This window comes from Solea solea, chromosome 10, assembly GCF_958295425.1.
Source record: "Solea solea chromosome 10, fSolSol10.1, whole genome shotgun sequence".
Lineage (NCBI taxonomy): Eukaryota > Metazoa > Chordata > Actinopteri > Pleuronectiformes > Soleidae > Solea > Solea solea.
Window position 1 is genome coordinate 24,052,095 of NC_081143.1, and position 27,782 is coordinate 24,079,876.

At 41.1% G+C, this 27,782-nt stretch overlaps 2 protein-coding genes across 4 annotated transcripts; one reads left to right on the plus strand and one right to left on the minus strand.

The window, feature by feature from the left end:
* Positions 1-27,782, minus strand: slc5a10 (solute carrier family 5 member 10). Of its 3 annotated transcripts, XM_058639913.1 has the most exons (15): positions 27,025-27,782; positions 26,416-26,487; positions 26,054-26,158; positions 25,634-25,693; positions 23,905-24,009; positions 23,667-23,772; positions 22,928-23,008; positions 22,625-22,830; positions 18,946-19,081; positions 9,271-9,378; positions 9,020-9,170; positions 8,453-8,621; positions 4,704-4,919; positions 1,415-1,508; positions 1-1,274 (listed from the first exon to the last, which is right to left on the minus strand). In XM_058639913.1, the coding sequence occupies exons 1-15, from the start codon at positions 27,130-27,132 to the stop codon at positions 1,081-1,083; spliced, it is 1,911 nt and encodes a 636-aa protein (XP_058495896.1). In that variant the 5' UTR covers positions 27,133-27,782; the 3' UTR covers positions 1-1,080. The 3 variants fall into 3 exon arrangements, with proteins under 3 accessions (XP_058495896.1, XP_058495894.1, XP_058495895.1); XM_058639911.1 differs by having other exon boundaries at positions 23,667-24,009; XM_058639912.1 differs by having other exon boundaries at positions 23,667-24,009; positions 26,416-27,115.
* Positions 10,338-20,643, plus strand: fam83gb (family with sequence similarity 83 member Gb). Its single transcript, XM_058639909.1, has 5 exons — positions 10,338-11,629; positions 14,179-14,346; positions 15,128-15,252; positions 16,273-17,623; positions 19,605-20,643. Exons 1-5 carry the CDS (start codon positions 11,129-11,131, stop codon positions 19,941-19,943), a joined length of 2,484 nt encoding a protein of 827 aa, XP_058495892.1. The 5' UTR covers positions 10,338-11,128; the 3' UTR covers positions 19,944-20,643.

Sequence of the window (27,782 nt, forward strand, 5' to 3'; positions counted from 1 at the left end):
CATAGATCTTTACATTTATTACAGAGAGAGCACAAGGAAAAACTGTATTTGATGGACACAGAGTCAAGATATTTATGTTTGACCGACGCGTAGTTCTTCACGTTTCACAGCGTGCACTTCTTAACACTTCACCGATATAAAAATCTACTCAAATTCACAGTAACATCAATGTTATAATAGAGATTCTTCTACTTATACAATGTCATTTGCATTCTAATACATACATGTATTCTATAAATGCAATTTGGATGCGTTTGGAGATATAAACTGCATGGAAAAAGATTTTCATGGCAATTAGAAACTGTAATAGCTGCAGCAGTCATGTGGATTTGGGCACTCAGAGCAGCCACAGTCAATTATTTGTATTCATTTATATTAATTAAAAAAGTTTAGAACACACTCACAACAACTAAAGGTTCACAAAACCTCCTGAGACAAAAGGCTGTCGACAAAACAACACTGTAATTACCATTTTAGCACATTAATTCAAAAGCAAATTCAATTATGAGAGCCATATTCAACTTAAACCACTCTTTTTAATACCTCATTATGTATTGGTAAGCTTTTAAGTATAATAAAAGCATGTTGTTGCTTGTTACAAACCTCATTGCAATTTGTAGGTTACAACAAATATACTGGAATTGTTTAATGAATAAACCAAGATCAGATATGTGGGGTGGTATTAAAATAACAACCATAAAGTGATTTTAATGCGCGCTGCTCATAGTTAAAACAAAAACACGAACATGTTGACAGTTCTCTCACATTTTTGTCTGACATGTGTTTTCCATTATTTACAATCACGGAGTAATGTGATGCAAATGTGGACACAAGCATTCGCTATCAGTGGAAAAAATAAGGAAAATTCAAAGTTTATGTAGCCTTGAAGGACCAACGTGGCCTCTGGGTGTTTTCTAACTTGAAAATTTGGCGTTAACCGCACACGACGTTGTGAAATATACACCGTTTCTAACATATTTAGAGACTTAACATCTCAAGCACAGACACGTTTGTTTCTGCACTTTCTTTCTCGGATCTGGAGAGGAATCAGTCTCCACGTGTGGAGAGTCTCCACACGCGCTATGCAAAGTATGCATAGAGGGAAATGTTAATGCCTATCAGCAGGATTGCATTAGCACAGCAGAACCTCGACCAGAACACGCTCTCCCTCAGAGTGGGAACTCTGGGGGCCGGGGCCTCGTTCGAGCGCTGCACTGCTGAGACGCAGAATCCCACCCTCTGACCACATGTCGTCCGCAGATTTGGCCCAGAGCCTGCAACACACACACACACACACACACACACACACACACACACACACCCACAGCAGATACAGGAAGTTACTCAGACGATAACTCTTCAGTGACTGACTATCACATGATGTCTGGTTTTATTGCAAGTGGTGGAATTTTACCCTGGGAGCTACGGTGGCTGACAGAGGACACTTTTTGTAGAGGAATCTCCCTCTGCGGCTCTTCAGTTATTGTCCACCATGTCAGATTACAGAGCTAGAAGAGTAGAGAGGAGGAAACATTTATTTTTACCACATAACCATTACATTTTTGTGATGGTGGTCAATAGAATCTGTCAGCTAAGAATCTGCACCCTGTGCTGCTCCTTCATACTCCCACATGCACGACATAGCTTGTATGGAAACCCTTCCTGTCACAGAGAACCAGGCAAATCACTTTTCATCCAAATTGAGAGCACAGAAGTTCAAGGATCTGTTGAGTGTTCAACCCATGTACAGAGTAACAAAAAAACAGCTTCTGTATGCGGTCCAAGGGTTGTTCCAACTGAGAGAGGGAAAGCAAAAGCTACACAGAAGATCATTGTCCCAAAAACCCCTTACAAAACACCTTAGAGCACAGAGAATTTAGGCTGTTTTTGTCCCATTACTATGTTAAAACATATGCACAGAGGGTATAAGAATATATGTGCAGTATAGAGTGTCTTATATTCTTTTTCAATCTGAAATAACTAACTATATGAACACACCAGAGCAAAAAAGTACTCTTATTATTAATTGATTACTAATTAATAATCGTCAACTATTTTGATAATCGATTAATCGGTTTGAAGCTTTCTTCACAATTAAAACAAGATTTCTGATCATTTCAGCGTCTTAAATGTGAAAATCTTCTTCATTTCTTTGCTCCATAAAACAAAGAAAACATCTTGATTAATCATGAAAATAATCAACAGTCATCTGAAATCTGTTGAATGACACCAATCATGAAAATAAGCTTTAGTTGCAGCTTTAAACGTTTTAGAAATTTGGAAAACACGTCACAGTTCAAAGTTCGCTTGTGTGACTTTATCTTTTGTTCATTTGTTTTAGAATAGTTTCTTTTCACACAATTTTGCCATGTTTCTCTGACACCTCGATTTGACCTTTAGCGTTTCAAAACAAGGGCAGTAAGATTAGAAAACTGGTGTGTTTTTTTCTATTTTATTATTGTGCTGCCTGTTTGTTCTGAGCGTAAGTAGGAGTTTGACATTCTGGGAGATTATTTGCCTCAGTTTGAGGACAGGATCGATACCACAGTCATAGATGTTCAGTAAATATGAAGCTGGAGCCATCAGGCTGTTGACTGAGTACAAACAAAGAGAGGAAAAGAGGGATACTGGCTGATACACATGTTATATATTACATTTCGTTATGATACATATCATGTTAATTATGACGTGAGCTTTGAAGGTGTTCAGGGGAGTTTAATAGTGAACTTTAGTTCAGTTTTGAGGACTTTGTTTCAAGTTCACACACAGACTCTTACCTCTGACGCTTAACTCTGCAAATAATAAATCACAAGGTTTGCCAGTGCACGTTTCCAAAAGAGAGACAGTTTCTCTCTCTCTGGCCAACACCGAGACACTACTTCATGTTTTTATTACTTGACTGAATTACTATAATGTTCTTCTTTCTGGCCTCTCTAAAGGGGAACATGGCTCAGCTGCAGCAGCTCCAACATTCAGCTGAACACCAGAACAGAGAGAATCATTACACTGGCTTCCTGTTTATAGTCTTAGAACCACTTATTTATCAGATTTGATTTCCTGTATATTATTATAATATTTATTTTATTTCTGTTATATTTATATTTTCTGTTTTCTTGTAAAGGTATTTTTATACAATTTAGTCTAATTTAAACCTTTTTCTGTCAGGAGCACCTGTGATATAAACAGTATTTCTGATTCTGATTTATTTATTTATTTATTTAATTTATTCACTTGTTTTCAGTACTGATTTACTGATCTATTTCACTACATTTTATTTCTGTTAATAATTCTCTTTTATTTTACCTGCTGTTTAGATCACGTGTTAGTACTTTAGTGAGTTCCCTGATAGTGTTTCCTCACTTCCAGGTGCATGTATACAAACCTACGTCAGCATTGTAGGAATGACTTAAATTGACTGTGATGTTTCTTTAAATTTAAAGCGTGGCTTCAGTGACAGCGATGTTGCCGGGTAAAGGTCTGGCGTCTTTACCAGAGATCTGGCAACCGCACCCTTGAAATGTTCTCCTCAATATGAACTGCGGTAACCGTTTTAAATACTTAAGATCGCTGTTGTGTGTGTATTTCACATATCAAGGGGAGATCAAGGTCATCTGAGGCTTTACTTTTGGGAGCTGTTTAGGGAAAAGGTTTTTGAGCGGATCTGTGTGTTTTCTAACTTTGGATCAGTCTTTTGAGGAGATCACAATCAGAGGCGCGGATGTTTGGACTTGGAGTTCATGCACGGGTCACAGTACGGTAGTAACGTCAGATGTGAGTAATGAGTCACGTCAAAAATAATGTGACTTTTAAATATGTAGCATATGACGTGTCATTCCCTGCACTGCAAGACTATTGACTGAGGTTGATCTACTGGATTTAGACTGAGTGTAACAGTTGACCTTCATTTGATCTCCTCTGAAATGTTCAAATGCCTGTTTCTGTCCCTCAGATTAATCAACGCTTTATTTTCAGTAGATAACACTGCAAATAAAATAACTTAACCCTTAGAACACAGAGGAATTAGGCTGCTTCTGCTGGCCCATTTTGACTGATACATTATATGTTTACACATTTTCTTGTCAGCGCTTTAATTTGTAAAGGTTTGCCTTTAGTTAAAAACAATTCATTTGAGATTTTGCTAAAAAAGTAACTTATTAACTTTTACTCTGAGTATATTTTAAACAAGCTACTTTTTTACTTTAACTTGAGTAGAATATTTATTCTTACATCCTATTTTCAGCATAACCTACAGACAATCTGATGACAACGACATTTTTCTTTTCATTTTCACCAACTATATAAACACACCTGAGCAAAAAGTAGTAAAATTTGTTTTTAATCGGATTAAATTTGTGAAATTTAGAAATATTATATCATAAGGAGTTGTGTATTATTCCCACAGCAATTTACATGACACAATATACAAGCTGTTGTAGATGTATTTGCTAGAAAAACAGTTGATTGTTGAGTCTCATGCCCAGATCTTTAAATACAAACTTTTTAGGATGGACACTCCCTGGCCTAAGCCCCTCCCACCTGTTGTGCATGGACAGGTACTTCACAGTACAGCTGCAGTCTCTCTGTCTCTTACAGAATGTTATTTTATTTATTGTCCAACACTCTTGCTGTATTTTAAGTTCGGTTGAAAACCGTGTGTTGTTTACTGTATCTGTGTGTGTGTGTGTGTGTGTGTGTGTGCACACCTGTTCGGCGCTCGGCGGGGGCGTGAGCAACGACACGAAAACAACCACAATAGCAGTGAGTCCACAGAGCAGGATGGCGAAGTGAAGGTAGTGGACGCTGCGCAGTACTGCGGGTGCAGAGTCCACGACGCCACATCTGGCAGGAGGGAAGGCGAACTCCAGCACCATCCGACACACACCCACCACCAAACCCACCATCAGGCCCCAGAATGCACCCTGAAAACACACACAGATAACTTTATTTTCCAGCTGAATGCTCATCTTCAGTCTCATACTCTGAAGACCTGCCCCCAGCTGACTCATGTCAAGCTTGGGTGTGTGTTTTTTGACTGATAGCACTCTCACTTTCCCACCGCGATTGTGTGCCGCCTGCACCGTGTCAACATATTTGACACACACGTGCGGTGACACAAATAACTCTTTGTCTTCTTCTGTTTCAAGCCTTTATTGAAGAATGTGCCCAGAGCAGTTCAACTTTACAATATGAAAACAATCGCCCTGTCACACACACACACACAGCGCCTGCACCTGTACTTTACGGTTGATCACTTTTTCTCACTTTTCCTTCTCATTTTTTCTCTCTTTGGCCAATTGACCTGAACAAATCACTTACAGATATAATTGTTGCCTTGTTGTCTTTGTCTGCAAGCGATTGTTGAATTGTGACAGAAACCAGTACATTTAAATGTTGAAGTGTTAATCTCTGAACACAGACGTGTGCTCGGTATGTGATTAATGATGATGACACTAATGACTGGTTTTGTTAATGTGCTGAATTAGACTTGCTGCCCTGGTTTCACAAAGTACAGCGTATGCTCATGTGCATTGTTTGTTCTGCACATCGTCAGTGTGTGACACATCCTGCACAGTAACAGTCTGCCCTTTGACCTCATGAGTCAACACCAGTCAAATGCTTAAAGCTCTAAACTCGCCGCGTTTATCTGTACAAACAAAAAGCTCACACCTCTGGCATGACAGTGCTAGTGACCCGTCCTTATTACTTGTTTAATGGGTCTAAAGTGGAACGCTTTGTAAAATGCCGGCGTATGACTGCATGACTATGACATTTTGCAGCTTCTACTTTTGAGTGTTTAAATCAAGTATGTTGATTCAAACTGTGTTGAATTTGATATTAAAGTTATTTTTCTCAAATAATATTTATCTCAATACCTTTGATCCATATATGACTTTATACATTAATGTGCTCCTTGTTTAGTTGTTTAAACAGCCAGTATGCAGCAGGTGATGACAAATGTAATACCTGACCTTCGTGTTTGTCATATTTGACTCAAATAAAATGCATAAATATAAGCAACAGCATTTGTTTCTCTTTAAAATAATATGAACACACGTCATATACAACCCACAAAAGAACTAATACTGCTATCAAACCTACCAGACGACTGTAGGAATTGACGTAGGAATCTTTGAGGGACAGTGAAAAGTGTCCCTCAAAGTGTCCACTATGAAGTTGGTTATGGGCCGCATGTGGCCCACGCACCACCATTTGAGTAGACTGGGGCTAAGGCATCATGTAGGACCTGGTCACCCTCCTCAGATTACGTGCAAAACGTGGTTTATGAAAATGGACACAAATGTTTTTTGTACACAGTTTTTAGAGAATGCTCACATGCTGATTTCTAGCAAGTATAATATTTACCATCATCACCATCACAGTTTAGTGTGATGGTAGCTTTGCTCATTTGCTGTAAACTGGACAATTGGTCAGTTTGCAGGTGTTTAACCTGTACATGAACTTATGCTGAGGGGCACATGAATGCATGAATGATGTTAAACCTTCCTAAAGATGTTGACATTTCAGACATTTCACGGGGGATGCTGTGCCAATCTCAGCTGACATTGGGTGATAGGCGGGGGACACCCTGGACAGATCGCCAGTCCATCACAGGGACACATATAGAGACAAACATGTGCATGTTTTTGGACCGTGGGAGGAAACCAGAGAACCTGGAGAAAAGCCACACACACACGGGGAGAACATGCAAACTCCATGCAGAAAGGCCCTTGTTCTGACCGGGTCGTGAACCAGGGTAAAGAGTGCTAACCACTACACAATTTCATTAAAAAAAAAACTGAAAATGTCAACCTGTTGGTGACATCAGAGATTATGAAACCCAGGAGGATTTATCCTCAGGAGACCATGGACGTCAGTACCAAATATGATGGCAATCCATTTCTTAAGTGTTGATATAGTGAAAGTCTTGCTCTTGCCATGCTTCTAGCAAAACAAACAAACAAACAGAGACTTCCTTTAACTTTTAAATTATTCTTTTTTTTTTTTTTTTTTAATCTGCACAGTAAATTTAAAAGGTAAAACTATCCACCAGTTTGCTCCTACATTGCAGCAACGGTAAAGAAATAACACTGGCTTCACAGTGAAAACGGAAAAACACTTTCATTCTGAAAAAACCTTGAGGAAAAGCCTCTCACTTCAGTAGTTGAGCAGCATGCCAGCAGCAGAGAACAGGCACACCCAAGAGTTGCTGTAATAAAACAGGGTTTAAATCCTGCCTACCCAGCGGACTGGTCTTTACATGCTCTGGGTTGACTCACATTCTTCCCGCAGCATTGTTATCTCTTTATCACTCCACTGTTATCTCAGAGAAAGTGTGATTATTCTAATAATCACACTTTCCATTCACCTACACACTGTTTTATAGACTCTATTTTTCTAAGTGAAAGAGCAACATGTTCGCGGGTTTTCCCTACAAAGGAAATAGAAAACAATACACTTCATAAAACGCCAACTTCTCTCTCACACACACACACACACACACGTGTGTGCACGCACACATATACATATGGGTTCTCACCAGTCAGCAAGGGCTGTTAGCACTTAGCTGGATCCCATGAACGGCCAATAAAACTGCACACACAGTATAGTTGAACTAATTTGTTACAGGGAAAAGTCACTAAAGTGTGGTTCCTGTGTGTGTTGATGAGTGATATGCTGTGTTTTTTGTAAACAGGTCTGTCAATGGATCTGTCAATCAACTGAATGTCATGATAGTTTGCCAAAATCTTCTCATACTTTTGGAGTCATTTATTGAGTCAACATGTCAAACAGTGAACTGGCGGAATCAGCTTCATGGATCGGAAGATTGGCTCTTTTTCAATACAAATTAAATTAATTTGTAGATGTGATTGCTAGAAAAACAGTTGATTGTTGAGTCTCATGTCCAGATCTTTAAATACAAAACTTTTTGGGATTGTCCTAAGCCCCTCCCACCTGATTTGCATGGACGGGTACTTCACAGATACAAGCTCTCTGTCTCTGAAATCCATTTTAGTGATGTCCAGCACAAGGGCTCTATTGAAACTCAAGGAGTTGTTCTTCTTCTTTCTTCATAATAAATCGCGGGACGCGGGAGTTTAATTCGCGCATACGCTGTCCACCTGGGAAATTGGTACCGGACGCAAAAATAGGCAGCCTTCCATCGAAGGGTTGTTTACGCAGATCAGTTTAGTGGAATATCCAATTGGAGCACTCTCTTATTCTCTGAACTGTATTGTAATTGGTCAGTCTCCTGCCTGTCATGGGCCAGATTTCCTCAAAGTTGGAAACAAAGCCCAGTGGAGGTCCAGGAGTCTACTCCTCTCTAAGATCACTCGATTTATATTATGTTGATAATAGATTATAATGGAATTATTGATCCATGATGCCAAAAATATCCTGCCTACGCCGGCTTTAATCAGAGATTAAGGATGTACATGTGTGTGTTACATACCTGCTCATTGGTCCTCTTCCAGAAGATAGCCAGAGTGAATACAGCGGTGACAGGCGGAGCGAGGTAGCTCGTCACAGACTGGATGTAAACGTAAAGTTGGCCACTATTTGCCGACTGAAGGATGGGGATCCACACTACACTGACCACCACCAGGATCACTGTCACAATCCTGCAACCGCCACAAACAGCAATTATCACTTATTATTAACTTCTTTAGTGGAAAATGGTTTAACACACCTAGAGCACTAAAATGTGTTCATAAAAAATGAAGCTATACAATTTTTTTGTTATTGTTTTAAACCAACATCAGTTCTTTCCATACATACAAATTTGAATGCATTTTTAAAATTCTAACCCTTAAATTGCCAAGTTTTTGTCAGTCCTCATCATACATATCAAACATTAATTTATTTTTAAGGTTTTTAACCTTTAAATTGCTTAGGTTTTTGTCATCAAAAATAATGATTTGAATGGGTTACAATTGGCACATTTTTGTGCTTAGGTGTGTTAGTGTGAGTATTTTAGTTTGTAGTTTTAGTATTTTAGTTTTCGCTGTGAGCAACGTACCTGCCGACGAGTAGCAGCTCTTTCTCTGAGGCCCGAGGTCGATGTTTCTTCCAGATGTCCATGGTGAAGAGTGTGGAGCTGCTGTTGAAGATGGAGGTCAGTGAAGACATCAGAGCTGCCATCATCACTGCTATCATCAACCCTCGCAAACCTCAAAACAAACACACACAGATGGGACAGGAACATTCAGGTGTGACACACAACTTACCAAAGATTGTGCTTTTCAAGTGAAAAATATGTCATGTTCTCACCACTTGGCATGAGCTCAATGACCATTTTGGGGAAGGCAATGTTGGAGCAGCCCACCTCAGCTCCACACACTCGCACACACTCCTCGGGATCGACACATCCCACCGTGTCTGAAACATGAGAGACAGTAAAAAATCTCATTGTCTCACGAGGACAAAACCAAATATTTGACTCGTGTAGAATTCACGTTGGCTCTAAGAAACCAAACCAAACCTCTCTGAGGGATCAAATGTGTGTAAGAAAGACACAAATAAACCACATTTATCTTAAACACTTGACATATCTTATAGATTTTTAAGTGTCTTTACTTGGTTCTTGTTCACCTTTTATAAATACAATATATGTACTGTGTATTCAATTGAATTGAAATAAATATAATTTTAAGAAATGTAAGGACTTTTATTGACTCAACGTGTACAAAAAACAAGACACCATCCTGCAAATCTGAGTATATCTAGTATGTTCTGTCTATTATCTATAGTATTTATAAATCTGCCTTCTTTATTGTACTTTACAGTTTACTATTCATTACACTCCTCATCCTAAGATTATGTACCTACAATTTAATTTAATTCCATTTTATATACATTTATTTGTATTCTATGTATAGGGTGTGTGTGTGTGTATGTGTGTGTGTTGCTGCTGCTACACTCTAATACTAAAGAAAATGTGTCTTCAGTTTTACTTAAAACATAATATAATATTAAATTGACCCCCCCCCCCCCCCCCCCCCCCGCAAAAAAAACCCACACCATTTTATTTTTCAAACTGTATTCAAAGTGACCCAGGAATCTGAAATCTTATTGTCATATTATTAATCAGTTATTAATAATAAACACCACATCACAAACAGTTGACTGAGTGCATTTTCGATGACCTAAATAGGACACGAGCACAAGTCAGAAGAGAAGAGTGTAAAAAATGCTCCCCTTCATACTCTATTAGTTATTATCACTGTTTCGTAAGAATTTGGCCTTAGGGTGAAAAACAAGGGTTTTTTTCTGGCTGTGTCCAGGCAGCAGCAGCAGGAGGAGGAGGGTGGAGTTGTTTAACCCCTCCCTGAATTCCCACATCCAACTACCGGACACTCCGCCTGACTGGCACCCGGTTACCGAGCTTCCGTTGCCGGATTCCTGGCTCTGTCTGACACCACTACCACCACCACGCGGACAAAAGGACGTTTAAATGTGGACTCCAACTCAGTGAAAGTCGAGACTTTTATGCGCCACGTTTAGTCAAGATTTACGACATTTTTTCACCCCTTTCTTTCGTTCTTTCGGAGAAACTGCCATTTTTTGGAACAACTGAAGAGAGAGGGAAAGTGAAGCGTCAGCGCAACCGTTTGCTGAGTCACTCTCTTTAAACACTTTGTTTTAAAAGGATGACTGTTAACTTATTTCTTTATGTTTGCTCTGTGTTCCTGTTTTTGTGTTGACTCAACCACTTGCACGCACACACACACTCAGACAGACACGCAGCTGCCTTCCCCGTATGTGTATGTGTATACCGGGCCCTGGGGCTATAGCAGCGGCGGCGGCAGCGGGGGCTGAACCGGGTCGTTATACCTCCCTCCTCGGCTGTCAGGTGAGAGGCGGGACTGTGGGCGGGAGCTGCGCTTTGTTCTGACAACACCTGAGTGACATAGTGTGAAGCTGAGAGCTGGAGGGGGGGAGTCTGTCTGTGCCGAGGAGGAGGACTACCCGGAGGAACTCACATTCATCACGGGGACGGGTCCTGATCACCCGGACCAAACGTCATGGACCGTAAATAACTCTCTGGAGATTCGATCGCGAGGAAAACGCGCGTGGACAGTGGGGTCAGAGTGGTTCCAGTAGTTACCGGAGGAGATCTCCGGGGGCCATGGCGCGCTCTCAGATCCAGTGTCTGGACGATCACCACGTCAACTGGCGCGTGAGCGAGAGCAAGCCGGAGTTCTTCTACAGCGAGAACCAGCGGCTGGCGATTGAGGAGCTCATCCACAAGGGCCGTGAGGCGTTCACGGACTATGTTCGCGAAAATGACGTGCGGGAGTTCCTCTCTGACCCGGAGCTGGAGTGGATCGCGCACACGGCAGAGGCCTATCGGCCCGGGCACGAGCATCATCAAAAACCGGACACGCCACTCACGCCAGGCCCGGGGAACATCACCCCGGGCTCAGGGGAGGAGGCCGGCGACGGCGAGGTGTCCCTCCAGTACTGGCCAGACCGGTCTGAGGCGTCAGTGGTGGAGCTGGACCTGGGCTGGCCCGAGGCCGTCTCCTACCGCGGGGTGACGCGCGTGATAGTGTACACGCAGCCTCCGACTGATGGACACACGCACATCAAGGAGGTGGTGCGGAAGAGCATCGCAGGAGCCCAGAAGGTGGGGAGAGAGGGTGATGGTGGAGGGTGTTTGAAAATAAGTTGCAAATAAGTTTATAGGACATACAATTATTTATCGTAGATTCCAACTAAAGTGTCAAAAAAATCTGTCATAGAAAAAGCTGCATTTATTTATTTATACATTCACATTTTTAATGGACTGCGCCAATCCAATGCCTCTTGGGGGGGTTGAAACAGTTAATATATGATATATCTAAACTTAATTGGCATTAATTGAATATCCCTCATGCTCTGTTTCTCCAGTCTTCAATCACGTTTAAGTATTTTAAGTCAAGGCAATCTAAAATCTAAACATTGTCAATAAGCATTTGTGTGGAAAAAATTTATGTATATCCCAAGTATAGCAGCATTTATCAAATTTCTGAGAACAAATAATGTGTACTAAACTTACATAAATAAGAAGTAATACGCCAGTTAATGGAATAATAATTGTGTTAGCATCCACTGTTGATGAGCAACATATTGGGAGCTATTTAACTGAACTAAACAAAGTCTGAGTCACCTTAGAAGATTACGTAAATAAATACTGTGCCAAACAAGATCAAAAAGTCTGTTGCTGCTTCCCGTCGTATTATTGTCGCAATATTTTCTTCCTACGTTGAGGAAGGTTGTGTTTTTTGTCATCAGCTCACACATTTCTGTACCTCCTTTTTCTGGTGCAGTGAAAAGCGGGAAGCTGAATCACCCATTATTCTCTTAATCTGTTTCCATTGCACCTATTGACATTAACTTTTCCATTTAGGTGTTTTTTTGTTTTGTTTTTTTAAATATGCGTATGTGTATAAACACAGGCAAGTGAAAGACGATAAAACCTGTTATTTGTGCTTATAAAATGCTTTGTTATACAGTGAAACCTTTCACACAAGTATATTTGCACTGTATTAATTTAAATATATATAGAACTTTAGTTATATAGATATAATCATTGCAACTGACTTGTTGCCAAGTCATAGCCCAGGGTAAGGCAAGGAAGAAAAACAGTTTTTTGTTCGTGGCACTTTGTTTTCTTCTCTCATCTCTGATTAATCATCTAACAAGCCTTCACTTTTGTCTTGTGATTTGTTGAAGGGAAGCCAAGAGCTGAGCTACGACTGAACAACTGAACGGTTTATAATGTAGTAAAAAATGTTTCTCTAAATATTGATGCATTGACGTCGTATCCCTCACATATGTTAAAATAAACGTTCTTTATGTAATTACAAGTTGCTAAAGTACCTCTAATTTATATCTTTTAATATCTTAAACACACTTTTGTGATTCATTTATTTCATTACTGTTGCAATATGTTCATATTGGGCTTGCAGAAAAGCCATTTAGATGTAATAACAGTCCTGTCAGGAAACACTGCACCACTGCTCTGACTTGACACAAGCAGACGTGGTGAAAACCTCAACTATAACCAAAATCATTTTCTATTCCTCAGTGTTTTAAATGCACTTCAGTACAGTACACAACACCACATTTGCATGACACAGTGAAGAGAAAAGTCTCATGAATGTTTTGTTATCGCTATCGAGTTAAGTGCTGATATGATTAGTTCATTAAACATGTAATGGAAGGAATTTTGCTATTTTGATCATGAGTTGAGCTTTTTTCCCCCATTGTTGTATAAAAAAATGTTTTTACAGTTCTGGAATCTCCAATGAAAACTACATACATGTGTATGTTTATTTGGGTTTCATGGAACGCAAGAGCATCTCAGCATGCTACTATTGTTTATTGACATTATAGAGCTCCTATTTGACGACATGAGGACATAATTGTTAGTTGCCGCCTGAACTGTGTTGAGTTGCATTGTTAACATTACTAAGTGTTTTTGCCAACCCTCTATACCTGTTCACTCTCACCGTTGACACTACTTTATGTAAATTCAATGTAGACGCATGATTATTTTTGATACGGGTTTAAAACAGTGCAAATATCTGCACGTGTGTTCCTTTGGTGTGAATTAAATCTCCACATGTGCCAACTCATACATGCAAACAAGTCTGATCTTGACACGCAAGTCGAAAGAAATTCCCTGACATCACAGGAAGTGGTGCATGCCAGAATCCTGTCCAATAACTTTTGATTTAAATAAAGTTGATTCACACTTTCTAGCTTTTCTTAAATAGCTTTTCAAAGTTTTGTTTTTGCCAAGTTTACAGCGCTTGGGCTGTTTTCTGTCTATTCCTGCAGATTTACACGTAAAGCTGGATAATGTGGAGACTGAGTAGACAGTGTTGTGTGAAGCCACAAGTTCTGCTGAGTTTGTTGAACACACTCTGTCCAGACACTTAGCACTTTCTCACCGGTCTGTGAAAAACTGTGTGCGGGAGTGTCTTTATCAGGCATTCAGTTTCAGGACTGCTGGAATATTCCTTGAGGATTAAAGAGAATTTGTTCTTCACTTCAAACGTGGTTCTCCCGAGTGCCCGGTGTCCTTTGAGGATTAAATGTATTTATTATTGTTAATAACAGCAGCTCAAATCGAAATCCAGGAAACATTGTAACACCATTGTGGTTTCTTTTGTGTGTGCGTGTGTGTAGGTAATCGCTGTGGTGATGGACGTGTTTACAGACGTGGATATCTTTCGAGACCTGCTCGATGCTGCGTACAAACGCAAAGTTCCTGTGTACATAATCATTGACATGGCGGCGGTCCCCTGCTTTCTTTCCATGTGTGGCAGAGCTGATATGCACCGTGGACATCTAAAGGTACGCACACAGACAGAGACACAGACACACTCCCAGATGATGTTTTCATAAGCTGGGAAGGGGGGGTTGAATTACAACACTCGTTTAAGGATAAGATAACAGAAAAAAACGTTATTTAAAAAGCGTCATAAACGTGTCAGGAAAAAAAGAAGGAAATATAGCTGATGGAGGTGTAACAGGTTTTAGCCTGCAGCCTTTGCTAACTGGTCGAGGCACTACGAGTTAAGTAAAATTAAGTAAAGGCACAAACATTCTTGTCTGTGCTGCAGCCGAGTCTCTCCGTCTAATAATGCATTTCTCTTTCATTCATTCTCTTCCCCCCTTCTCTCTCTGAGCTTCTCTCTTATCTGTCGTCTCATCTCCTGCTGCTATTATGAGCTTTTACGACTTCAATGGTGAGTGTCTCCCGTGAGATTTCACACAGAACATTCACGTACGAATCAACTCTCCGCCTGGAGCCACACCCTTATCACAGGGCTGAAGACAAACACGGCACAGGGTGTGTCATATAAGCATGCTCATACATAAATACAGACCATGCTCTAACCTGTAGAGTCAGTCAACTTTTAAGCTATGGTGGCGTTAATAAAGAGGAGCTCGCTCTTGAGCAACAAGAAAACTCATTCTTTTCGGTTTCCACATTCTCTTGTTGCCTTTATTTCTCTCTTTTGTTCACAACAATAGCTCTTCCCCTATGTACTGAATCCCAGAGAGGCTTTGTTTGCACAACATTAACTCCGCATGAATGTATGTATATGTGTGTGTGTGTGTGTGTGTGTAGAATCTGCGTGTGCGCTGCTGCGGAGGCGTGGAGTTCTTCACTCGGTCTGCACAGAAGGTGCGTGGGGTGCTGAGTCAGAAGTTCCTCCTGGTAGATGGAGACAAAGCCATCTCAGGTTCATACAGGTGAGCAGTGAGCATCTTTATGTCGGCATTTTAATGTGCAATAATCAGCACTTTTTCATTGGTTAACAGATCTAATTCTTTTGCCAATAACCACCATGTTCTACCATCAAACAAATCATAATATGGACACGACAACAAGTCTACCATAACTGAATCATCTTTCCTAATAACATCTTATTGAGAACATCTGGAAACGTCCCATCAAGTTTGTACAAAATGTGTTCAGTAATTTTTTTGCCTGATTCTGCCAAAAGACGGACAACGAAACCTCTCATATGTATCAAGTCTCACAGTTCTCATTGAGTCTCCATTAGAAGAGGCAGCAGTTGTACCCGATTTTTGAACTTATACTACACAACTATACACAACATGTCCTGCAAAGTGAACATGTTGGAGAACACAGCAGAAACAAAGTCTTAATAATAGATCTTAATATCTGTTATCTATCATAACAGAGCTGTTACTACACAACTGCGAGTTCATTCATTTTATGTTGCTCTGCCTACAACTGGTCCAGACACATTGATCTAAACAGGCTGAAAGTGCACCTGTTCACACCAGATGAGAGTAATTTGAGATTATCTATAATAAATCTGGAGATTTCAGAACTCTACCCTCAGTGAATGCATCAGATTTAGACTGTTTTTAATCACTGTTACAGTTGTGACACACACACCGTCTCTACCTGCGCATCTCTCATCGACACCCTGTCGTAGCCCCTGTTCTACAAGGAAGTAAAGGGAAACTTTATTGTGTGACTCGTTCAAAGAGCATGACACATGATGCGTGACTTCAGGGTACAAAAGTCTGGTGTAATGATTATGCTTCATTTTCAGTTGTCTCAGTACAAGTGGCGACATGGAAGAAATCATTCTGATGAAACAAACCGGAATAGTGACACACGTTTATCTGAAAAAAGTTGTTTGAAGTCTGATCGCGCATTAAACATGGAACATTGATGGGGGGGAATTGTTGCCGAACGGCTGCAATCTCACGTCTTTTTGTCTGTTCTTATTCCAGCTTCACCTGGTCCTCCTCTCGTTTGGACCGCAATCTCATCACTGTGATCACGGGACAGGCAGTGGAGACGTTTGACCTGCAGTTTCGTGACCTTTACCTCACGTCCAGAGGTGTGTCTCTCAACAAAGTTCCCATGGTCGACGAACCGATCCCTGAGCCGGTGCCCCAGGTGGCTCCTGCTCCTGTGTCGGCTGCTATTGCCAGGAAACTCATCAATCCTAAATACGCCCTGGTTACCGCGGGAGCCTCCAATCCGGCTCTGTCGGACCAGAACTCCAAGACCTCAAACTCTCAAAATCCCCTTGGGTTGAAAACAACAAAAGGGCGTCTTAAACATGTTATGGAAGAACCAGCCCTACACCCAGGATTAGCCCATTTGGAGAAAGCTTATCTGATCCCATACTTGCCCACATGGCCAGAGCCAGATCCACCCAGTGATGTAATTGGCTTCATCAACATCAGGGACGAAAAACGGGCCAATCAAGTTCACCTGCAGAGGTCAGAGAGGTTTGAAGTAAGCCAGGCCATACGCTTTAGGTCACCATTGATTCAAGCTCCTGCTTCAAACACTGCAGAAACTGACAATCCCTCTGGGATTACAAGTCCAGGCCCCTCTACACCTGTGAGTGCAACCAGCAAACAAACTGAAGAGAAAACAAACAAAGCTCTCAATATAGACCAGACAGACTCCAGTAGGGCGGATCTGCAGCCCCAGTCACAAGACACGCATGTCAAAATAGAAGACATACCCAAATCATTACCCACAGCTATTGCTGATTCACAACCAAAGGAAAAACAACCACCAGGGACACAAACGCCTGCACCTCCCGTTCCTAAACGTCGCACACTGCAATTGGTCATCGACTCTGCCCCCTTGGAGCAGCCTGGCCAACCACAGGTGACTCTGATGAAAATGGACCAACCACAAAGTCCAGACGATTCTTCCGGCATTGACAACAGAAGACAGGAGGAACTGGCTCTACGTCGGCTGCGTCTGACATCGAGGGACATCGGCGGAGACTCTGGCAGCAACGACGAGGGAAGCCAGGACAGCACCAAGGTCATCTGTGACCGAGCGGCCAATGACGACCCTTCAAGCGCCTCAACAGTGTCGGAGGAGGAGTTCTATGACACCCAGCAGGATCCAAGTGATATGCTGACAAACGGAGTGACGACCGGCTCAGGTCGTGGGAACCGGCATGCGGACGGGGTCAACATGATGGCCCGCCTCTCCCAGAGCATGCTGGACTTACGGGAGCCTAACCAATCAGAAGACAGCCTTTCCCTCCTCCGCCAATCAAGGGAGCTTCGCAGACAACCTCACGCGTCACCGCACAGGCACATAGGACAGGTGAGACAAAAAAGTGCTGACCAAGCGTGAATGAAGTCATGTCATCTTGGACTTTTGATGTAGATATTCTGCCTAAATTGTGACAAACTAAAAATCTTAAAGTAAAACAAGCTTAAATTAAAACAATTGAAAGCTTAAATGGAAGTGAAATGATGAGCTGTTTAATTGTTCTAAAGTACACTGCATGGTCCCAGCGCGACTCGACTCACCTCGGCACGGCACAGTTATTTTGCTTTTCCGTTAGCGATAGTACCTGATACAGCGGGCTGAGGCGACCCAACGTGTGACGTGATCAGAGTGCCGTCACAGGAAGAGTCATGAGCACGACATCCAACACAAGAATCAAAGCGAACAATGCCGAACTGTAGATCAATTAAAAAGACTTAAAAAATCCTGAAAACATGCGTTAATCTCCAACATTTAGCACAGAAATGTCTGAAATCTCAAGATTTAACAGAGGAGTCTGGTGTATTTAGCGACAGCACTGCTGAAAGCCGGCCATCTGTGCGCCGGTCATGCAGGAAGTACTGAACTAATCTTTTAAATGAACTGATTTTAATGATTCAGTACATTGAAAACATCTACTTTACAAGTCACTAGTTTGTGTGTAGTCAGTTTCATGCAGCCATGCTGTGATGACTCCGCCCACGTTGAGGAGGTACTATATTGTAATGGAAAACCAACCAAACCGCGTAGAGTCGAGCCGTGCCGTGCTGATGTGAGGCGTGGCGGGACCACGTCGTGGAAAAGCGGCACTAGTTTTTGTTGTAAATGCTAAATCAAACCCTGCTTCAGCTTCGTTTGACAGTGTTGTATATGGAATCTTTGGGTTTTGGACTGACGATTTGACAAAGTATGCACTATAAATGCACTGCAGGTGTTGGTGTCCCAACAGTTTATGAACAATATGTATCTCCACACGCAAAGAATGTCTGTCTGTCTGTCTGTCAATCATAATTAGTCTGTCCATAACGGTTCACTTGACAAAACCACACACACACACCAGCAGCACAGATGGATATTCCATTCATCAGCCTGTCAATCACATGTCAGGCTTTAAACATTGCACAACTGAATAATAGGTCAACCAAAACAATCTGTTTTGCTGTTATAGTGACACTCCTTGTACAGGAAATGATCAGATGATTCAAATTAGGCTAATAAGGGTGTGTTGTACCAGTGGAATTAAAACAAGTTACTACCTGTTAAAAAAACTTGATGTTATGCCCTTTCTCCTTATTAAAATGTGTTTTCACTTAAGTGAGTGAGTGAGTGTTTGCGTTTGTTTGTTTGTTTGTGTGTGTGTGTGTGTGCGCACATACCTGGGTAGAGAGCTCGACTGATCATACCAGGGAGGATGATGAAGATGAAGGGCAGCATCTTCAGCCAGGCCGCCAGGAGTGATGCTCCTTTCACATGACTCATGTTCTTAGCAGACAGTGACCGCTGCACAATCACCTACATAGAGAAAGAGAAATTGTAAAAAATAATGACCTTATATCAAAATAGAACTGTAAAACAAAAAAATAATGTATAGTGTAGTGCAATACATATAAATGTAAATAAACTTGGTAAGAAAAAAAACATTTATTTTAATTTCTGTTGTGTCAAACTATTGCAAAATGTGACAGAGTGATTTCTTTATAAGGAAAAAAAAAGGTCAGAATATGACTAATTGAAGAGTCTGAACCTATGGCAGTTGTTGTTTTGACTTGTGAAAATACCACATTTTAAATCTAAAGCAGATCTGCAGTCGACTTGCATGGCCCCTGTGTGGATGAAAGGTTTCTGGCTTGAAATCCTGATTATTATAAAATAAAATGTCAAAAGTTTATCTGGCCCGGGGACTTTTTATAGAGAATAGGAAAGGATCGAGGATAGATCCCTGGGGCACTCCACGAGGATTTATAGCATCGATAAACAATTTTGTGGACTTAACAATGTATCATTCATCCGCCTGTACTTTTCGGTCTTTGTCTAGTTGTTCAAGATGTCGAGATCCCCACACCGTGATGCAAGACTGCAAGGGAACAAACAGGAAAATTACCAACGGCCCAAACATGCAGTTGGCCCCGTGATTGTAGGACACCGTTACTGGCCTGATTCGGCCCAGCTGCGTTCAGGCACGCGGTCTGGCCGCTCGCCACAACGCCACAACCAGGACAGTGGGAAGATGGACCACGGCTTGACACAGCCCCAAACCAACCCAACAGGGCTACTAGGCGTTTCTTTATCAAAACTGAACAGTTTCAGGCATTTGAGGGCAAGGGGAGGTGTGGCGGAGAAGAAGGTGTCTCAGAATAACAAGGCTGCGAGGTAGAACTGTGGACTACACGTTCATGAGCGTTTGTTTATGCAGACTTCCTATTTTAAGAAACTGGTGACTCCCCTACGTGGAATCTTTTCTATCTCAGGCATTCATGTCATTTCCGCTTTGCAAACCCTGGGGCTCAGCGTAAAGAGGGCTATTTAATTATGACTTTGTCAACAGGAATTGTCACATCAATTTGCTGATGTGTTTTTAAGAGGTTTTTTATCATATCATATCACTTTACAAAGAAATGCTTCCTTGTTCAGTGGTTTCTGACTCATAATGAATATTAGATACAGATACAGCTTTGTACGTACTGGCTAAGGTTTCCACTGGAAAGCAGGGTATTTTGCAGATAATGAAAGTCACCGTAATAATTTTGCCACAAAATAAGACGCTTCACTCTTGTGACAAAAAAACCCTTCGAGCAAAATACTCTAATTAACCTCAGGTTTTATTTTTCTGAATTCTACACTGTAAAATGTTAGACATAATATACATGATGCATGAACAGCTGGTTATGGAGTCAGACTCTTGTGTTGATGCCACTGTGGTTACTGATGGACTGAGGGGTTAGAGTAGTGCTTGGATTGCTTTGTGTCATTGTTTTCTTGTGCAGATGTAAAGAGCAGCTGGTGAATGCAATGCTTAATTAACACTGACGTGGGGCCAAACATAAATGTTGTAAATAAAAAAAGGACAGATTGTTGCTCTGTTTTTGCCTCAATCTGTGCTGGTAAAAACAAAAGTTTATTAGGAATCCTGCAGTGATAACGATCCCTAAATACCAGCTGAGGTACCTTATACTCCTGTAGAAAAAAAATGGTTTATTATTAGAGTAAATGCTGATTCATATACATCATATAATGATATATATGGTGGTGATTTTGTGAGTCTGTGACAATGAACACGCGTGATAAAATACAAAACACCAAAGATATGTTGTTCAGTTATGCAGACATACACTAACCTCCAATGTTAGTGGGAAATGAGTCTTTAGTCAAACCTACAGTATTTGCATACAAGACAACTGATTTTGGAATGTTACAGAATAGTTAAAGGATTTTATGAACACGCCCAGTGAGGTACTGCATGTCTGCTTCTGCCTCATAGACGGGAAAAATATAATTGCAGATTTTTAGGATTTAAAAAGGTTTGTTTTGGAGTCTGGCGTTTGGGTTTGGCACAAGGGAAACGACAGTCTGACTTTCTTTTTGCAGAGAACTACTGTCTGCATGAAGCCACGTTAGTAGAAGGGACAGTGGTAAATCAAAACCAAAGTCCACGATTAAAATGTTTTTATCTTTCTTGACCTTAGAGACTGTCATCAAAGCAATCAGGAGTTTTATGACGTGAATTGGAGGATGAGAATAGACACACTGGTTCAGCTTTGTTCAGCCATAGTCGCAGTTGCTTTCACTTGTCCTTGAGGACACTTTCCATTTACCATTGAAACTGTTACATCACCCAAGTAAATCCATTAGGGGGAAAACATTAGTTCAGAAATTGGGTCAAAATGAGCAAAAAACTAAGAACCAAGAAGCACTTGATACTTTTCGTTCTGAACAACCCGTAGAAGATATCCGATAACAATGTTAGGACATGAACTTGTGGAAACATGTTACAACAACATTCCCTGTGTGTATTTTGAAAAGAGAACATTTTCCAATTCAGTGGAGTGAGTGCTACCAGGGCAAGTCCAACAGGACACTGGAAGGAACCACACCAGGACTATTCAATTACAAAAAAACTCAGTTGGACCCAGACATGTTCTGCAGCCAGGAAGCACCCAGTGATGACACATTTAAAACGAAAAGTGCATTTAAAAAATAATTAAAAAAAACTAGTAACAGAATTATTTTGGTCATAATTGGACCAGGTGCAACTTAAAGTGCATAACATCTAAAAGGTGCACAATATTAGCAACAACTTTTGTTTTTCTTCAACCCTTTAAACCCAAAACCTCAAAATGTCAGTCGGGACTGTTTTTTTTTGCTTATTTTAACCAAAAAAGGGCCAGAAAATGCCCTGTGAGTAAGTGTTTTTGCCCGTTTTTCCAGAATAACTTTCACGAAAAACAAAAAAGTTTTATTTAGAAAAAACAGTTGTATATGAACACCAGATTTTGCGTGTGAAATTTGAACAGTGTAAAACAGTGGTTTTTGCCTCAATGTCCAAAAACAGGCTAAACTACGGACAGGTGTTTTTCCAACTCTCTCCTCTCTGGTGACAAAGACGCTGATTTGTAGGCTTGCTGCTATAGCGCAACAGAAATTACCGTAATAACCACATGAAGTGCAACTTCTCAGCTTTCAGAAACCGTTGGCATTTTTCCGACAGCACAAGCCGCCACGGAATTGCAGTAACGCACAAACGTGTCGTCTGCGATACGCTTGGTGTTAAAGGATTAAAATAATAGGAAGATAATGTCATAAACGACCCACAAACATCTCAAAGTGCCTTTAACGGAATACAAAATAACTAACACTGCCACCTACTGTAGGAATTGACGTAGGGATCTTTGAGGGACAGTAAAAAAGTGTTTCTGTGGAACCACAGGCTGGGCCACTATGAAGTTGGTTATGGGCCGCATGTGACCCACAAGCTGCCATTTGAATAGACCACAACTACACCTTAGTGTAGCTGTGAACATGCATATCATCATGTGAGCAGTGTAGTGTAGAATATACCTGGTCGGTGCACCAGTACCAGGTCGCCAGTATAGTGAGTCCCAGTGTCATGCCGGGCCAGGGCAGGTCTCCAGTGACGGCGTCCCTGAACAGGTGCATGGCATCCTCACGTGGGAGGTGGCAGCTACTGTTGGGGATGATCTTACTGGGCACTGCCATGCTGTACACGCGCTCCAGGTTACCATAGCCTCCGATCTTGTTAAAGGCTGTGGGTGAAACACAAAGCACATGAGTTTAAATGAAATAAGTGCCTCTCGTAAGACAATACACGTGTTCAGCTTGTGTTTGTTGAACTGTACACACCAGTGATTGTCAGGATTATCGCTCCTATAATCATGATAAATGTCTGAAGAGTGTCGGTGTAGATGACAGCGGCAAGTCCACCTGGAAAAAGGGGAGCATGTTTTTTTTTAGTGTCAGTCCACACAATGCAGACAAAAACAGGCAGATTATACGGATGTGGCTTTTATTCTCAATGCGTAACTTTGGGCATTACGAGCTATAAAAACTACAGATAATGTTTTGTAGTGTAGTGCTATCACAAGCCCCGATCCTCTGAGACTTTGGAATAAAGACAAGACTGAGATTGAGCAAACACGCAGGCACAAGACGAGGAAAGAGCGAGAGACAAACTGTCCAGAAGGTTTCAGAGCCAAGTACTGGAGACACGAGAAAAACATTAGTGAAAGAGTGTATTCTGTAGGATTCTGAGTCCAAAAACACAGAAACAGACCCTTGTGACCTTTGTCCTTTTGACTCCTCGGGTTCTATTTTGTTAATCTTTAAAGTCCAAGTGAACATCTTCGAAGTTTATTATTGACCTTCAACCCTCAATCATGTTCTACTCAATTAATTCTTCTGTTCAAGTTAATGTTTGTACCAATTTTGAAGAAGAAATTCCCCTGAGACCCAACTGAGATACCGCGCTCGCGTGAATGCAACGGACAGACGGAAAAAGCTGAAAATACCACGCCTCCAAACCGCTGTGCCGTCCCCACACAAAACATTGTTCGGAACATTTCCTGTGTTGTTGTTGTCGTACCTGCGATAGTGTAGAGTGCAGTGACCACCAGCATGAGGACAGTGGACAGATACAGGTTCCATCCCAGACACACCTGAACAAACAAGGCTCCCGAGAACAGGTCAGTCTGGTGATGGAAACACAACACGGCTGTCAGTCGGCAGAGATCCTGCGTCACGGCGGCTTCAATAGGCAACGCAGTGTAATGTAATGGCTGTGTTTGTGAGTGAGTGAGTGAGTGAGTGAGTGAGTGACATACTGATATTTTTGTGAAGATGGACAGCAGCAGTGAGAGGACGGCCAAGTAGGTTCTGATCCTCTCTCCTCCGAAACGACGACCCAGATACTCGGGCATCGTCACAATCTGAACGCACACATTTACACACATACAGGTTATATACAGTAAGAGCAGACTGAAGTGTCAGCAGAGAGTAAAAGTAGATTTGTACAGCACTATTCACACACAGGGCAACTCCAAGTGCTTTACAATGGCACATGAAGAAAATCACAGAATAAAATCAGCATTAAAATAACGATAAAAGTGTCAATACAACGTGCATTTAACAGACAAGAATGAATTGATACCTAAGATGATTATTATATCATGATATATTATTATTATTATTGTTTTAAATGCTTTTAATGTTTCTTTTATTGGCCTTTATGTGTACCTTTAGCCCTTTATAAATTAAATTGGATTGGATTGGATGATTATTTAAGAGAATTTAAGAGAAAGCTGCAGTAAATAATAATGTTTTCAGGTGTTCAGGGAGTTTGTTCCACAGGTGAGGAGCAGAATAACTGAATGCTGCTTCACTTTGTTCGCTTCTGCATGTGGGAAACACACAATAAACCTGTTCCTGAAGATCTCAGCGCTCTGGATGCTTCACATAGAGAGCTAGAGCTAATAAAGCTAGTCTGTAGTCCACATGGAGACCAAAACCTGGCCTTAATGAGGCAAAACTTCATAAGTTTAGGGGTAAGATTTGTATGATTTGTGGTTAGGTTAAGTTATAGGGTTAGGCATTCACTGGTTATGGGATAACACATCCACATCCACAGAGCTGCACAAACCTGTGTCGTCATACACAAGTAACTAACAAAACTAATTACTGGAAAACAGTGTGTGTTTTTGTGTGTGTGTGTGTGTGTGAGAGAGAGAGAGACACCCAGTTGGGGAATTTTCAAGGCGGGGAATACTTGGTGAGAGAATGTCTCTCTTGGCACCTTCAGTGTACCTGCTGAACCAGCCTTAACAAGCAGACAATCACCACCTGTGTGTGTGTATGTGTGTGTGTGTGTGTGTGTAGACTGTGGGGACACATTTTTATTCAAATCCATCTCCGTGAGGATATTTTGACTTGTCCTCCTTAACAAAAACTGAAAAAAATACAAAACTAAACTAAACATTAGCATTTACAGAAAAATAAAAAATGAAAAAAAAAACTAGCAAACCTGCTCTAAAAACTAAAAACAAAAACAAAAAGTCACAACTAAATAAAAAACTAAAACTAATATAACCTTGGTCCTCACAAGGCTTTTTAACCCTTAATGGTCACATGACACAATTTCTTCGTCTTCTTATGTGTTGTGGAGTCAAAATGATGATTCATTTTATATCGCATATTTAAAAAAAAACAGAGGAAATAGCAATAATTGTGCAGAAGTCACAAAATAAACACATTTTCTTCCATTTTTGTTCATAAAGACAAGCCAAGCAAACTTTGAAATGGGACGTATTTTAAAAAAGAGTTCCTTTTGCTCAGTTGTGTTTATATAAACAGAACAAAAATTGTGTCACCAGATTGCCTATAGGTTGTGCTGAAAAAAGGCTATAAGACGCTCTATATTGCACATTCTTGTATTCTTCTATATATGTTTTAATATAGTAATGGGGGGGGGGGAGCAGCCTAAATGCTCTGTGTTCCAAGGGGTAACATTATGTCATGAAGTGTGATGTACGTGTGTGTGTGTGTGTGTGCACTAACCCCTGAGGAGATGTAGACAGGCACAAACACCCAGGCCAGAGCCAGCAGCACATACGTGGCCTGAGAGACGGACAGAAGACAGACAGTTATGATAAGACAGATTTTCTCATGAGTGGAAAAAAAACATTAATCTTTGCTGCCCCCTGCTGATGTTCCTCTGTACCTCTTCAATCTATGTTGAAAGAGGAAAGTAGGTTGACTACATACTTGCAGTGCTGTCATCATCATTTATTCTTACTTTATGTAAGGGGGAAATTAGTCATTGAAAAAGCATGGTGTTGTCTTTTGTCTTCCCTGTGGTGTATTTTGTCTTGTGTATGAACAAAGGATGGATTAGTAGACGGGTGCACCACAGGGTTTGTGTGTGTGTGTGTGTGTGTGTGTGTGTGTGTGTGTGTGTGCGTGTGTGTTCTCACTCACGTTCCATTCAAAGCCGGCGACAGCAATGCCTCCGGCAGCTCCAGTTCCAGCCAGACCGATGAACAGACCTGAACCCTCTGAGCTGGCAAACAGAGACGCTCCGATCTGCACACACACGTGATATTTTGATATAGTCCATAATATTAAAACTCTAGCCTTCATCTAGCTCCTTTTTATTCCACCCTGTGTTGTGTTTTATTTGCATTTTTTATTTTTATTTTTTTTTAAATTTTAAATATAAAACAGGGCTTTAACCTATTATATGATGTCATCCTTATTTCATGTGTCAAATAGGTTTTGCGGCACCAGCCGCTGGTCGAGTGAAACCAGGAAATCACACACACACGCACGCACACACTTACCGGCCACCAGGCCATGTCCCGTCCAGCCAGGAAATATCCACTCAGAGTATTTCTGCTGACCCTGCATGATGACTGACAGAGAGCAGATTTAAGTGTGAGACATAAACGCACAAACATAAACTGCACAAACACACACACACACACACACACACAGAGGTGGAAAGAGTACTGAAATATTCTACTCAAGTAAAAGTACCAACATTTTACTTAAGTATAAGTAAAAGTACAAAACTAAAAAATGTACTCAAATTAAAACAAACAAAAAAGTAGCTTGTTTAAAATGTACTGTAAAATCTCACATGGATTGTTTTTAATTAAAGGCAAACCTTTACAAATTAAAGTGCTGACAAAATAAAATATGTGAACACATAATGCCTCAGTCAACGTGGGTCAAAGGTCACGAATGCTTTAACTTTCTATCTAATTGTCTTCATCATTTACTGCGAAAGTTTCAGGTGCGTGATTTAAAAAAAAAAAGATTCAGGCCAACATTTATTTACTCAGTAATGGATGTGATTTGACCAAAAAAACCTACTCAATTACAGTAACACTAATAAATATAATTCTTTACTTTCCACCTCTGCACACACACACTCACACACGTCTTACCCAGATGCCGACAGCGATGTTGAGCAGAAAGTACGTCGCTATCACAATAATATCAGAGAAGCTGAAGGACTGTGACAGGGCGTAGAAGTTGACGGTGTCATTAGACATCCTCGGTGTTTGCCACAAAACTCACACACACACACACAGAAAAAAAAAGCACAGACTGCTGCCTCCTGTGTTGCACACAGACACACACACACACACACCTGTTGAATGAAACGCTTACACCTGAGTCTCATCAGACTGCTGGTTCACGCTCACCACGCGAAACAGGACATTACACTGCCTACAGATGTGGAAAAGAATGAAAAAGTAAAAAAAGAGAAGGCCTCTGTCCTTAGAACACACACAGAGTCAGGGCAGCCTGTGCTGAGTGTCCTCTTCAGGGCTGAATCCCACACTGACCGCATGATCACCAAATCACCAAATCACCAAAAAGCCGACACACTGTGTCACATGTTGAGAGTGTGAAGAGGGCAGGTCCCCTCGTATGTGAACTGATGATTAAACACATCACCTTAATGTGACACCTGCAGCGCTGACACACACACTCTGTGCCGGGGGATAATGGAGTGTGTGTGTACGTGTGTGTGTGTGTGTGGTTAGGGGAGAAGAGCAGATGCTCCAGTGGACCAGAGTCCACACACACACACACACACACATGGTCAATCATTAGTGATGGAAGCTTTATAATCATTAGTGTCAAAAAGCATCAGCTGGTAAGTGCTAAGAAGGTTGAACACCAGTCTATTCAAATG